We start from the raw sequence: 15,105 nt of genomic DNA on the forward strand, positions 1-15,105 counted from the left end.
ATTAAAAATACTTTGGGCTGATTTAAAGTTAAAAGCTGTATCTGTGAGTTTCTACTTGTATGTCAGACACATCTATTACAAATGCATCGGTATTAGTATTATTTGAAGAGTATTAGGGCAATTGCAGGAGTAATGTTTCATGGGTAATTCCTAGCAGGATGGCGCCCTTAAAAGTCAAAGTCTACCATGAAGAAGCCCATTTGTAGCTATCATTAAGCAATAAAAAAAAATTGTATCTTTTCATTCACAGATCAAAAATCATTCACTAGCCTAAAAATAGGTGCAAGCTGAGAGGATTTACTTTGTATGGCATAAACCTTATATATTGTCTAAAACACCATGCACATTCCTTTGGGATATAAATATCAATCTGATTAGCTAGCAGGTCTTGTCAGCCGCAGTAATTTATCCCCTGGGGTATCTGAGCCATCACGTGGCTCTGGGACTTCTGTAAAAGGTCGAGAGGACTTAACTAAGGTCTATATAAGTCATTTTCTCTCTCATTTGAAAAAGAATTAAGTCAAGAGGACCCTGGAGATCTTCTGCCTCACAGTTTTTTCTGTTCTTGGCTTGGGGAAAACTAAGTGGCAAGGTGAGTTCAATCTTTCTTCTGGAGCTTTTGAAGATACCACAATAATCCACACAAAAATGCACGGATATAACCGAAGATCCCCAAATGCCGTGCAGTTCTGTAAATACACCTGGTTTTGTCCTCAGCTTGTGCATCTGAAGACTTAACTAGAGTTAGTAGGAATGCAGATGCGCTACACATATGGCAACGGGATGGAAGAGTGGGCTCCTGCGGGGCAGCTCCCCCGATCGGCCCCCGACCCAGGGTGCAACGGCCCCGCTAACCAAACCTCATGGTCCTCATGGGGCAGCATCAATGGGCGATACAGCGCGCTCAATATGAACTCTACCCAGTTTTATTTCTCATTTTACAGCAGCTGTGACATGGCTCTTGCTGGCATCCTGACAGAAGCGGAAATTGCTGCTGGCCTACAGAGCTGTCAAGGTAACATTTACGTTTTAAATTGGGCTTTTCAGTTTATCTGTCAAATCCCTTTGTCCTCACTACCCCAATGTCCCAATTCTAATGGAAACAGAAAAGGCCGAAAGGATGAACTAGACAGTATAATGTTGATTTCCTCTCCAGGGTACACGGTAAGATGTTCTTGTTATGTTTGCTTGCTAATTACAGCTTTAATTGTTTTACCAAAAAGAGAAAAAGGAGGCAAGGTAACGAAACAGATGCAAGTTTTAATCTTTGCCAGCCAAGTACGGGCACCCACCAACACTTGTGCATTGTACCAATTTTAAGTATGAAAAAATCCAGAGGCTGAAATCCTGTTTTTTTTTCACAGAATAATAATAAAACTCCTGCTGATTTCAATACAAGCACAATTTTTATCAGCAAGTTCTGTGAATTTGTTTGAGTGAAGTATCTCTTTACAAATGTATGTTCTTGCATGAAGAAGATGACAGTCAATATCTATCTTCCTAGGTTTGAGAGATCATTGACAGAAAAATCTCATTAATCTGAAACAAACTCAGGAAAACCAAAGATTGTGGATTGGGGTTTGTAATGACCCTCACTGTACTGCAGAACAGTTCGGTGCTTTTTGACCAAAAAGCTAATTTTTTTTGTTCCAGATCTTTAACTATTTTTCTTTGTGTCTTCCTGCTTATTTCAGCTGCTGATTCATTCGATTACAAAACCTTTTTTGTAAAAGTGGGTCTCAACTCCAAGTCCAAAGACCAGCTTGCCCAAGTCTTCGGAATTCTTGACCAGGACAGGAGTGGCTTTATTGAGGAAGATGAACTGAAGTAAGTAAATAAAAAAAAGAGGCTTGTGGTTTTTTGTCTAAAAATGCAGGATAAGATGAGAAATACTCCCTTTCCTTCTGCCTCTTTGGCTGAGAGACAAGTGTGTGCATGTGTGCACGCATGTGTGTGCTTGTGCTGAAGGAGCTGCAAGACAAATAACAAAGGAAAGGCTGGATCTCAACGAGAAAAGACTCTAACAGCACCGAAAATGCTTGTTTCATGCAGGGATAACTGACAGACTGTGAAGATAAAAACAGCAGTTCTGCTAGAGTTTGCTTTTTATTATTGCAAGATTTTTTTATGAGACTGAATTCAAACGGCTATTTTTCTCTCATCTATCTTTTTATCACATGAAGATCATATTCATCTGACTTTCAAGTTAAAAGTAAGGTTAGAAAAATTCCTGCCACTCTTAAGAGTCTACATCTTAGGAAAAAAGAAGGAAGGTCACACAGGAGGCAAGACGAATCCTGCCACTGCGGAGTCAGTTTTAATTTCGCCTTTTTGATCCAATGAAACCAAAACGTCACCAAGGATTTTTGCATGTTGTGATACAACATCCTCTTCCTTTCTTACCCTTATTCTCACTGAACTTAGAGGAAGGTTTGCCATTGAATTAAAAATGATTTACAAAAAGCTTTTGAAATAGTGTCAAAAATCACACTTGGAATTTTACAACTACTACCAATAACAAATTCTAAATGCTTCCAGTGCTGCGTACGTATCACTCTTTTGTCCTCTTACCTTTAACAGGCTTTTTCTGCAGAATTTCTCAGCCAGTGCCAGAGCTCTGACTGATGCTGAGACCAAGGCGTTTCTGGCAGCAGGTGATAGTGATGGAGATGGTAAAATTGGAGTGGACGGTAAGATTGCCTTTACTAAATGGGGCAGAATCTGCCACTGAGACTCCGCAATGGCTAGCTCTAGGCAGCTGCCCTGCTGCATACACTGGATGTTACAGATCTGATTCTGAGGTGCTCAGATCTGCTCTCTATTGTAGAGAGGATCTAACATGGAAGCCGGTCTATATTCTGCCCTTGGCTACAGGTGGTCAGTCCCTTTTTTTATCTACAGAGATTTTTTCAGGACTGGAACCTAAATTGATATATTTTTAAAATTTCAGTATATAATTTTAATGCTTTTTACTCTTGAACAATGTGACACTTAAATGCAACACTTTCTTTGCCTTAAGTATCTATTACTACGAGTATAAAATGTGCTACCTTTAAGGAATGATTGTCAAAGGAAGTATCATTAGTTTCCCATTTCTTTGACTATTTTTGACTGTGCAATTACAAATTGTGGTCCCATTTTATTATTCTTTTATTTCTTTTTCAGAGTTTCAAGCCCTGGTCAAATCTTAACAAGCAGTCAAGATAAAGACCAAGATATCAGTGCCATAAACAATCTTTCCTGCTGCAAGCCTACTATTTATTTACACATTTTGCACCCTGGAAGGTCATGAACAATTGCTGGCAAGTGATTTCATATTGCTGGAAAACATCTGAAGTAGTGCAAGCACTATTTAAACCACGTTCCTCAATGTTTTGAGCAGAAGGTCTTTATATCACTGGGAGACTGAATTGCAGTCTGCTCTGTTCATCTGAATTTTGGGCATTAAAGGTTCTAGTAAAAAATATTAAGAGAAGGAGAAATTAAAAGCATCTCTGTGGGCCATTTAATTTTCCATATTTGCATAACTAGCTAGCACCTGTTGTAAAAAACTAGAATTAATAAAATGCCTTGGTGTAAAACCTGGTTATGGTAACTGACAGCAATGGTATTTAATCAAGAAGTGTATTTACTGCTCTATATGTTTTGATGTCATTCTTTACACAATGATTATGTTTCATACACTAATTACATGGCAGGACCCAGCGTTAATTAAGATGTCAATTTTAATATAAGATCAACTGGATCCCAGATGTGTCCAGATTACTGAAACAGCAACACGAAATTCTCCAAGGAATCACTCACCTTCCCGCCCACCCGATGGCACTATTGTTCCACTTACAAGAAGTGCAAACTGCATTCTATCTGCTTGAATTAATTCAAGTCAGCACAATTCTGGTATCCCACTTGTCCATTTCTATTGATGACTCAGTTTTGCCAGATTAAATCATCCCTGAACACAGAATGCTAACATTTTGTTTTCCAAAGAAGGGGAGCCTATACCTCAGATCTTGGGAGCAGGATGGAGCTCTCAGGAAAGGTCTGTGGCGCTCGTTTGCAGTCGGGGAATAAATGCCTTTGGTTGGGTCCACTTGGCACACCAAATGCCCTTTCGTGCCAAACCCCGGGTGCAGGGCCCGTTCCTATCCTGTCTCCTTGTGCTAGCTGGTCAGCGGATCCCGTATCCAGCATCCCAGCCGTACCCGGCAAGTTGCACACCGCGGCACAGAGACACAAAGGAGCAAGACACGGGTCTACCTGCACAGGGGTAGGGGTCAGGAGCCCAGAGTTCACCTCTCTGTCAGTATGAGACTTGAAGGTCTGCACACCAGAACAGAGATTTGGTGCCCTTTAACCAGATCAACACTGTTTATGCCAAAATGAGTTGAGTTCTTGCCAAGATCCACGTAAAGAGTATAATTGTTACCACAATTCTAAGTTGTTCATTTTGCATGGAAGCCTAATTAAAGAAGACGTGTTTTTACAATCCTCCCAAATGCAACTGAAGGCAAAGGGAGCTGTGTTTTGGATACAAAGAGGTGAAAAGCACTTTGGAAAATCAAGTCCCTGGTGATCCATAACGGCAAACTGGGGCGTTGCCCAAATTAATCAATGTTCTGCTGCTTTTCTCCATCTCAAAATTGAGGATAACATAATGCCCACATCTCACAGGGTTGTAAAAATAAATGCATAAATGTTTGTGAGAAAGTATAATAAAAGGAAGAGCACCATAAAAAAATTGCAAGGAAATGAATCATTTTTTCTTTATAGACAGACTGAAATAGCAAGCCAGAAATAAGGAATGAGGAGAATGTAAACTTCTGAAGGGTTGTTCATTAACTGAAGTTCATCCAGCTCGTGTACTGACTACGTTAGCGTTCCGGTTGAAAAGTAAGAGCGTGATGATGTCGTTGCGATTTTATCATAATACAAACACATACAGCAATCATATTAGGTTAGAAAAATTAACTAATTGCTAACAGTACCTAATTAGACACTACGGTGTATGGGGTTTTTTAGGCTTACATATGTGATAAAAATAAACAGATATCCAAATGGCCTTTTAAAAAATCTAGCTGACTATATTTCCAACATGATAGTTGCTCCTACATACCCTTTTCGAAAAATTTGGAACTCTTGAAAGTCTGTTCTCGGGCATTAATCTTGCAAAAAACTGTATGACTGTCTTATGCTGTATTTGCTGAAGCTACTTAAGAAGACGTTTCAGTATTTGCAGATCAAACATCTTCATTTCAAAATGATCTGCTAATGCTATAGTGGTTCTGATGCATAAGACATTTATGATAAGACATTATGGAGAAGGAAGGAAACATCAATACAATGTTGGGGAAATCATCATATTACACCAAATTAAAGCAATCTACAGGACTTTAATGAATACTCAATAATGTGTTCATGCCTTATACGTTAGTCAAAAAATATATTTCCATTAACTCTAATGAATTAACCACGTCCTAATACTGTAGAATTTTCCTTAACAGCGAAAAAAGAATTATCCATCAAACAAATTCACATTTATCATTTCAATGTCATCTCAGGAGAGCAATAAACAAAGGAAATTCTGTGGAATTAGTAACTGCAGTCAGACCGCAGGGCTAAAAGCTATCATTGTCAGAAAATGCTATGTATCTCAGCTGATATCATGTTTTATATTTAGACCATGTAATATGGGTCACCTGAAGATCTTCAAGCTTCATACCAAAATTAATGGCTAACTGAGAGAGAAAGGCACAGACAGCTCAGATAACTTTTGAGCTAGCAGGCAGCTCCTTTATTTAACCACACTTACCTCCACACTGATTAGCTTGCTAGGTCTACAAATCTAAGACAATTTCACCACTTACCATTCCATTAAGAACAGTAAAAAATTAATGACAAGGTAATTCTGATATCAGCTTCAGTGATCACTCCAGAAAGTTAAGAAGAGCTTGTGACTAGAGACGTTTTTAGACCTCTCCTTCTTTCAGTACTACCACAAAGCAGATTGGCGAAGAAAATGCTGGTTTCTGCCCACAAGAATACACTTTCTTTCCTCTGTCTCTCACTCACACAGGCTGTCAGGTACTGTGAAATTTCTGTAACTGTTTACCACGTGCTTTAAGAAAGCTCTTCAAATTGTGCCTGTAAGGCCACTACTGGAAAGACTGCTGCATGATCATAAACATAAATTTCCACACAGCTCCCTTAAAGTGAAGAACACTTCTGGAATCATGAATTTGGAGGTCTGAGACCATGGCCTGTATTGTGCAAATGTTCCCATCCAACCCTTTCCACCAGAGTCCCTAAATATGTGGTTGCCTTTTGTCAACAGAATTTTGTCATGTGCTTTATGTGTGTGTTTTAAGCTCTTGCCTGAATCTAGACACCTGCTTCTCCTTTATCTAGAAGGCCGTTTCTGTTAAACAAGTGACTTTCAATGATTACTAAGGTTAACTGTAATTATAGGGTATTTTTACTTTATACCTCACTAAGGGTTATACATCCTCCTACTGCTGAAATTAACGGCAGAAATCCCACTGACATCCATGAAGACAGGCAGTGAATATAGAAATAGTTGGAACCACTTCAGTGCTATTTGCTTTATTTTACCATCGCTTCTTACACTGTGGCTCTTAGAGAAATAGAGCCATGTGCAAAAATCCTTTGGTAATGGTATAGTACCACCGTACATATCTCTTACATGTCACAAAAGGCAACATCCAGATTATTTCACAGTCTCCAACCTTAGGGCACAGTTATTCTTAAAATACACAGAAAACCTGAAAAATCTAGACTTTTAAAGATCACTCCATTTGATGCTGTCTATAACGCTGACAGCAGACAGAAACGTCTTAAGACAATTGCATTTAGGGTTAGAGTCAGAAAATTGTGTTACTGAGTCACAGAAGCACTTGCAAGTGCATTTAAAGACAAACACATAGCGTATCAAATACTAGCAGAGATCTTCCAAGACAGTTTTTTATGTGAAAAAGTATCCTGATCAGAACAATCTCTATGAATTAGTTACACTATTAATCAGTTACGTTAGTCTGTTCTGCTGTCCTTTTCAAAGAGGACTCAATCTCATGTGCACAGAATGATAAGGACATCATTTAAACCGGGTAAAGTACACAAGACATTTCTCCTAACATGAGAGAAGTACCTGTCTTTGCTTAGGTCCAGACCCACAGCGCTGCAGGATGTATCTTGTATCTTGGATTCCACAGTCCAGATCTCTGCTCAGTACTCTGGGTAATATCCTCTACTGGCTGCGGGGAAAGAAAGCTTCATCAGTGAGGTTTCCAAGGCCTGGATTTCATCCTTCATTGTAATAATGCCCAGTACCAAAAAAGTCAAATACTAAACCATGTTCTTAAACCTCTCTGTTAAATATGGTAAAAGACTGCGTCCCAAGCAGTCATTCAAATCAGATTCTGTAATTATTTCTATACGATTAAAGCACGTGCCTTAAGAGACAACTTGAAGTTGAAACTTGAAACTCTTTTTGTTGTAACAGCTCTTTTCAATGATTAGAACTATATTCACACTGAGATTCTCTGCCACCACCGTTGAGACATCAACACTAACAATCAACCACATAGGTTACTGAGTATCTAGTTTAGCTACTTCCAAACTCATTACAAAGGCAGAATCTGTTATCCAGGATAACAATACAGTTGTTCTGGCCCTAACGCAACCAGGGCTGAAAGACGGAGTTGTGTGGGGTTTACAACAGCTGCCACAGCATCTCTTTACGCTACTGTAGTTGGTCTCAGGTTAACACCTCTCCTCTGATCTCGCCTGAGACAACTGCTGATGGTTTTTTTGCATCTGCTTGAAGTCATGTCTTTGGTTGATTGCTGCTGCTTATTAACTCTGTACTTTATACTAAACAGAACACAAAGAGTATAAGACTATGAAGACTAGTCCACAACCTGTCTTTGATTTACCAAAACATAACCTTCCTCTACTTATTAGAGAAGTAAATGGTACTTGATTTGAAAATGGTTGGTTTATACATTTAGATTCCTAGCAAAAACTTATCAATATGAATGCTCTGTATTTCTCAGAACTATACCTTCAAGTTTAATTCTGGAAGTCTGAAACCAAAAAAAAAAGGCTTTAATATTCCTGTATATACTGTGCATAAAGACACCTCAGGGAGGAAAACAACAAAGGAAAGTTATGCAAGTACATAAATCTTCAGATGAACAATTCAATAGCACTTTCAGATATCCCCAGTAGAGCAAAACACCAAAACCAAATAAACAAACAATAATATTTTTTCTTGAACTTCATAGGAAAAAGTGCTAAACATTCCTGGAAACTGTACAATACTCTGATTCTGTACCAGATTTTGCACTCCTGTTAACTGCCCATTACCTAGTAGCTGTTGTTCTGGTTGAATTATTACGTATTTTCTTTATAGCATTACATTGCTTGCATAATGCATTTTTCGAAAATTTCTTTTATAGATCTCAGTTTTTGAATCCCTAAAATGATTACAATCACCTAAGTTACCACATATCCCAGAAGTAAGGAAAACAGGCAAATAATTTAGCTGTAAAATCGATTATCTAGTTAAAACATCCCTTTATATAATATACTCATCCCTGATTATTTCATTCTAATTGTAGTGGAGGGAAACCTGTACTTCAGATGAAGTGTCATTAATAAATAAATAAAACCCAGTAACCCTAGATTCCCACCTGTATCAATATACGGTGACATCAACTTGATTCTGAAATTCAGCTCTTTTAGGCTTTTGTAAACTATCTTTCAGCCAGGATTAGCATCACTTTTGTTGTCAGTGTTGAATTTCAAACATTAAAAGATCCCTTCATAAGCAATAATAGTTAACTTATTGCTTATTGTGGCAATTAGCTCACTTTTATTTGAGATCATATTTTATTATAATATTAATTCTGGCTACTTTACTACTATCGAATACATGTAAAAACAGTTCAGCACCCTGCGTGCCACGGCAGAGTGCATGAGGTAAGCAGATGCCATTCTTTGACCATTTGGTGCTTATATTTTAATACAACGCCTGAATTAGTTGCAGACATATTTTGAGCTTGAGTATTATATGCTCACCTTGATCTCGTCATTTACTTCTACTTCATTTCAATTTCCACATTCTCGTTAGCTTTTAATGATTAATGTTGTATGGCAAGTCAAGAATTTAAACAAAGCAGGCAGTTCAATGAGCAGCGTGTAGGAGCAAGCAGAAATAAAGGAAGCCTACTACAAAGTAACACCTCCGGCAGTACCACGGAGGTCTAAAAAAAGCCTTTTCTCTAGAAACACCTTGGCAGTAAAAATGTCAGGAGGAATCAGTAAAAAAACCCTTCTGTTAAAACTCGTATCAACTTGAGATGATCATAAAGGAGAAAATTCACAACAGAGTGCGAAAAGGTACCTCCAAGCATGAAAGCTACTTCAGGATGATTCTGTAGGAAGCACAGCGTGCGCTTCATTCCCTCTGCCACGGTCTGATAGATCGTAATACCGTGCAAATCTCAGACAGAAAGCAATATGAGTATATGGTACTGAACGAAAAAGATAAATGGAAATAACACCACAAGACCTGGGATCAGACCTTCAATTTGTACAAATCAGCATTGTTCTATTTGTTTTAAGCAGTCAATACTAATTTACAACAGCCCACGGTTCTTAGGTTTAACAGGAAAGCGTTCTTCCAGATTACTATAAACAGTTTTCCTACTGAAAGAGATAGAAGAGAGCATTCTCTCATTACTAGACAGCTGATATTTGGCATTAAAGGTAAGTCTGATTATTTGTGATTGATGCCGCCTTCTTCTGCATACAAAAGAGATAGCAAAAAAGGTAAAAGTATCATTAAATAATGTCTGGTTTTTCGTGTTAATTACATCTTGTACTTCTCTATCCAAATTCAGACAAACAGCTGCTATGGAACAATTGCTATGCTTGATACTTTTCTTACAGTCATTAAACCAATCAGGAGTAAACCCACTGTAGTCCATTAACTTACACCAAAGCTTTTACACCATTACTACTCTACTCCACAGCTTAACTTGTAACTCTTGCTAGTATAAAAAATACTATTTGTTCAGCATACCATGCTATTTCCATTCATTAAAAAATAAAACTATGCTCACGTATTAGAGGAACATTACTTTGGATACCATAATAGACTTATGCAATAAACTCTAACTAAAATACATGTGGTTTTTATTGGTGTTCATCCTAGAATTCTGTCCGCATAAACCCCTTTAAAGACAGAAATAGATTTTGGTCTGAGAAGGAAAACCTCATATCTGCTGTTCCAAATTTTCTTAAGTTTTTTTTTCAAAATTAATGCTCTTGAAATATACAATAAACTGCCAGTCATTTATACCTACAGTTTTAATTTCATATTAAGGAAATAGATCGTGAGAGTGTGTGTTGCAAAATGTATCTAAATCTGTCTCCACACTAACAATGTCTGATTCCTACAACTTCAAGTAAGTCTATTGATTTCATGTAGATTTTAAATATTCAAAATAGATTATTAAGTAGGCCATCTGATTATACATAATCTTCCAAAGAATACAGACAACAAAGTCAGCTTATTCAGCTTTACTTAGTTTCAGAGTTTTGCTGTCACTGAAGGTGTTGGTTTGTGTTCTACCCCTGATTAGGGCCAGCACTGTAATTTAGAAAATGGCCAGGAAATATGAAATCAAGCTTACTGTACAAAGATCACCCCAAATTATAGCATGCTTTCCTCTATCCTAGGGACAAGTTATCTTTGTCAGAACGACAGACACATTGTCACCTCTGATCTTCCATCTCAACTTCCTTTATACATTCCGAAGGGTCAGCAACAGACTTAGGGAATCCAAACGAGTTTCTTTTCATAAGGATTTGACTGCTGCAGTCATCTTCTGATGAGCGACTTCAAGCAAGGTCCAGAGGTTAACTGAAAATATTTAGCATACTTGGAGGCTATGTTTTGATGGCAGAGTTGCACTCAATTAAGCACAAGTGGATGTATTAAAAAAGTGTTCTTCTTGTCCATATTATCTTAGGATATAAATAGAAAGAAAAGTTTAATTAGCTAAGGAAGAAATATGAGCTGGGTCTCAAATCAAACATTTGATCCATGAAACAGTAACCTAAGCAGTGGTTATTGTCACCTTTTGAATCCTTTATAAGCCAGAGTGGCAAGCCAGAGCTAACGTTACTATTTTGCCTGGTGTCTCCTCAGCTATTTTTCCTTTACCTAGCTGAGAAAACGATAAAGGTGAGCAGCTGACTTGAGATTAATGAAATTAAATTACTGTGCAGAGCTGCACCAGTAGTAAGTACAATAACCATTGTTCTAAGATTTTTATTTTAATTGCTGAAATTATATATGGATGGACCTCATATAGATAAGTATCAGTTTTCTTTTCCTTTTTATTCTTCAGAGCAGTTGGGGGAGAAAACAGAAGCAAACCTTCTTGACTTTCTTTTTTCCACTGCATATACTGTTATTTGTATTGCCAGATGCCGTGCATTGTAGTAAGACTATTAACATAGAGTTTAAAAATGTGCTGTACTTAAATAGGATGCAGGTAAATGATAAAAAATTGATCATCAACTCACAACATCATTAAACATAATCCATCTCATTAAAAAGTATTATTTCAGCACTGCTATTTTTAAGGAAGTAATGTACTAAATCTTCTAGTTTGTTTAAGAATAACAGCGATGTCAGTTTGATGGAACAGATTCACCTACCCTTAGAAGTCTCGTTAGCCATACAGTATTCTTCAAAACACAGAAAAAACAATTAGTTGTAAGATGTATTTGCATTTCACAAATCTGTTTGCAATATACTATTTTGCACAGGTTTGCAATGAGCCTTACAGACATTCTAAGCCCTTCGGATATTGCTGCTGCTCTGCGGGACTGCCAAGGTGAGAAAACAATTAAAGCCTAAAAATCTGTTCTTTTGTGTAACACATGGCAGGTTTAATTCAGTCCCAAAGGAATACTGAACAAGCGCATACTGTAAACAGATTTCTGTAATCTCTTTGCTTAGCTGTCACAGTGTATTTGTTCATGACTGGTTTATATTATCAGTTTGTAACCTGTTCCCATGTGATTTTTTTTTTTTAATGTTTAGGAGGGTATGGTGCAGTATGGCAAAATTCATTCTTTGACAGGCTTGATCTATCATTCATGTTTAGAACAATTAAAATGTAACAAAGCAGTATCCTCAGACCATATAGGAACAGTGACCACAGTGGTCTGGGGTTAATTTATTTATTAATTTATTTTCAGCTCCAGATTCCTTTAGTCCCAAAAAATTCTTTCAGATCAGTGGGATGTCTAAAAAGAGTAGCAGCCAGCTCAAGGAGATCTTCCGGATTCTCGACAATGATCAAAGTGGCTTTATTGAGGAAGACGAGCTCAAGTAAGGATTTTCTATGTTAACTATTTAGAGGCTATCCAAAAATCAGCACTTTTTACTTTCCAGAACTGTCCTGTAAATGTAAGCACAAGTTATGCTAAATGTTGATAAAACCTTCAGCAGGTTCTGAAAGGTGTATTTAACTAGATAATCCCTACAGAGAAGAACAAATTAGTAAATACTTGCCTTTAATGCTCAGTATAGAAAAAAGTAACTCCCTGGGGATGGATTTTGGTAGTGGGCAGAATCAATTGTATCAGGGCTGGACTTACAAAGCAGAAATGTATAGGACTAAGATTCAGCTTGTCAAAGCAAGCAGTGTTTGGAGGGCTTGCCTATCGTGGTAAATAATCTATTTATAAAGAGCTACCAGTTTGGTTATACAGCCAGCATAAAAGAATAATATTATGTGAAAATCATCATCAAACTTGTTTTCTTCCTAGATATTTCCTTCAGAGGTTTGAGTGTGGAGCCAGAGTGTTGACCGCCTCAGAAACCAAGACCTTCTTGGCAACTGCAGATCACGACGGGGATGGTAAAATCGGGGCTGAAGGTATTAACTTATTTATATACAGAATAAGGCTCCTCAGGATGTATTGTAAATTATGTGCCATTCTCTTCTATGTTGACAGTACATTAATGAACGTCCAGTGATTTTACTGAAACCCTTGCAGTAGCAATCTGTTTAAGGGCAGAAATGCTTCCTGATCTTACAGGTTCATCTCTGCAACTCCTTTTGCACAAGCAGGTCAAAAAAACCCCACCTAGGCTGCCCTAAGGAACTTTCTCACTGCCACTCACTCACAAATTTCCAGTTGTTTTGAAAGGAACCACCCCTTATTTCTCCTCCCGCATACTCTGATATAAAGCAGCACGAGCATCACTTGTAATACACAAATGTAAAACCAAGGACAAAAGAGCCAGCTCTCCACAGCAGAATCAACAGCACATACACCGGCTCATTTACAGCACTTGTCTCCCAACAGAAGTTCCACTAGTCAGTGAAATCATTCACAGTCTGCGAGAGCTACAAGCACGTAGTTCAACATTTGTTTTCCGTAATAAGGAGAACAGAGTGATCAAGTGTTACTACCCCGACATGAGATCCCACAACAGGCTCTGTGCACGGGGATGGATGCTATTTATCTTCAGCGGCAGGTTAAGGACCAGATAGGAAGGAGCAGATGTTTTAGGAAGCAGCGTATTGCACTCACCCCATGGAAATGCCAGTGTGATTTAATGGCTGCTCAGTGCAGAAACCTCCGGATCTCGTAATTCCGTATTTCTGTATCCCATTTGGAACAGGAAGCACACACTCACACTAAAGGCTCGCAGCCAACGGCAACTTGCCCCAAGAGAAAAGCAAGCTGCCTAGAGGAGCATGAAAGGGGCTTAGGGAATAGCACGCAGGGAATGTGCTGGCATGCAGATTCCCCAGCTCACTGCGCCAGGAGGACAGAACTCTTCTGTTTCTTTCTTTGGAAGGAATTAAATCCCATTCCTTAGGAAACGTGCCAGAATAAACACACATGAGTTATGAAGCGATCTGTGTACTAATACAGTCGTTCAGGGACAGGCCGGATCAGATACTCTAACTCACAGAAGCCAAACATTTAAAAGATCTTCCAAATAACAGCATCTTAGCACACAACACAGTACAGTATCATACCACGTGGAACTGCACACTGTTCTTGGCTTTAGACTGTACTCTAAATCAACACTTTGATTTAGAGCATTGATTTGAAGCATTACAAACATCTAATAAGACACACTGACTCGCTTTTCATTCTTTTTATTGAGCTCTTAACTTCTTACTCAAATTCCATATTAACTGTTCCATTGTTTTTGGCCAAGATAAGTGTTATGCAGAGAGCAGGCTAAAACTACTTTGAACATTTTATTATTCCTTATAAATGTCAGCAAAACATTGCCTTTCCATCTGTTATTTAGAAGAGGATGTTTAGAAAATGTCTCTCTTCCATACACGTTTCTTCTCCTCTGGTCATCTTATCAGGTAATTGTTCTCTCTTCATTCCTATTCTAAATCTCTTGATAAGCCACTAATCTTTTAGTCCTAATCCTTTCATTTTAATAGTTCTACTGTAAATACTCTCTTATCTTTCACAGAATTCCAGGAAATGGTGCAGTCTTAGAGGTTCAAAAGAACCAAACAAGACAGAATTGGGATGAATCTGCACGAGACACTCCAAAACCTTGAAAATCAGGAGTCCCTTAGTTGTCTTGACAGCGTCTGTTATTTGTTCATTGACCTAGCAACATAATGAAACCTGATTAATGGTTTGGTTTTTTTTTTTTCACTGTGTGGACCACTTACCATGTTCTAAACTCTATTTTAGCGGACACTTCCCTTAATAATATCCAATAAAAATTAATCATATACAGTAGCTTGTGTCTGTTATTCTGACTGCTGAACTGAAACGTGTGAATTCATAAATTGAAAGTGTTAATCCCTCCCATACCCTGATCTTATCAGACCTTCATATACGGAACATCTTTTGAAATCAGTGGGAGTTCTGTTTACAAGAGACCTTCTGGATTCAGCTTGAAGTTCTCAAAACACTCAGATCTTCGTCAAAGACTAGAAGCTAAGATAGAGTTGTGAGGTAGGTGAGGATAAAATCTCTTACTGAATTCCAAGTGAAAAGCACTCATACATTTCT

General features: G+C 38.0%; 2 protein-coding genes across 2 annotated transcripts; both read left to right on the top strand.

The window, feature by feature from the left end:
• Positions 1–909: 909 nt before the first annotated feature.
• Positions 910–3,191, top strand: LOC104287219 (parvalbumin beta-like). The gene is made up of 4 exons (XM_009885898.1): positions 910–1,015; positions 1,695–1,827; positions 2,581–2,690; positions 3,166–3,191. Exons 1-4 carry the CDS (start codon positions 910–912, stop codon positions 3,189–3,191), a joined length of 375 nt encoding a protein of 124 aa, XP_009884200.1.
• An 8,664-nt stretch (positions 3,192–11,855) lies between these two features.
• LOC104287230 (parvalbumin, thymic CPV3) lies at positions 11,856–14,577 on the top strand. The gene is made up of 4 exons (XM_009885908.1): positions 11,856–11,927; positions 12,295–12,427; positions 12,868–12,977; positions 14,552–14,577. Exons 1-4 carry the CDS (start codon positions 11,867–11,869, stop codon positions 14,575–14,577), a joined length of 330 nt encoding a protein of 109 aa, XP_009884210.1. The 5' UTR covers positions 11,856–11,866.
• The last annotated feature ends 528 nt before the right edge of the window (positions 14,578–15,105 follow it).

Source organism: Charadrius vociferus, unplaced genomic scaffold (assembly GCF_000708025.1).
Source record: "Charadrius vociferus isolate BGI_N301 unplaced genomic scaffold, ASM70802v2 scaffold430, whole genome shotgun sequence".
In the NCBI taxonomy this organism is placed as follows: Eukaryota; Metazoa; Chordata; class Aves; order Charadriiformes; family Charadriidae; genus Charadrius; species Charadrius vociferus.

What these genes read in the sequence shown, in the direction of transcription:
- LOC104287219 (XM_009885898.1), top strand. Translation starts at nt 910, where the DNA reads ATGAACTCTACCCAGTTTTATTTCTCATTTTACAGCAGCTGTGACATG. An exon ending in TGGCCTACAGAGCTGTCAAG is followed by an intron (nt 1,016 to 1,694) that starts GTAACATTTACG and finishes TGCTTATTTCAG; the next exon opens with CTGCTGATTCATTCGATTAC. An exon ending in TGGTAAAATTGGAGTGGACG is followed by an intron (nt 2,691 to 3,165) that starts GTAAGATTGCCT and finishes TTTCTTTTTCAG; the next exon opens with AGTTTCAAGCCCTGGTCAAA.
- LOC104287230 (XM_009885908.1), top strand. Translation starts at nt 11,867, where the DNA reads ATGAGCCTTACAGACATTCTAAGCCCTTCGGATATTGCTGCTGCTCTG. An exon ending in TGCTCTGCGGGACTGCCAAG is followed by an intron (nt 11,928 to 12,294) that starts GTGAGAAAACAA and finishes ATTTATTTTCAG; the next exon opens with CTCCAGATTCCTTTAGTCCC. An exon ending in ATTGAGGAAGACGAGCTCAA is followed by an intron (nt 12,428 to 12,867) that starts GTAAGGATTTTC and finishes TTTTCTTCCTAG; the next exon opens with ATATTTCCTTCAGAGGTTTG.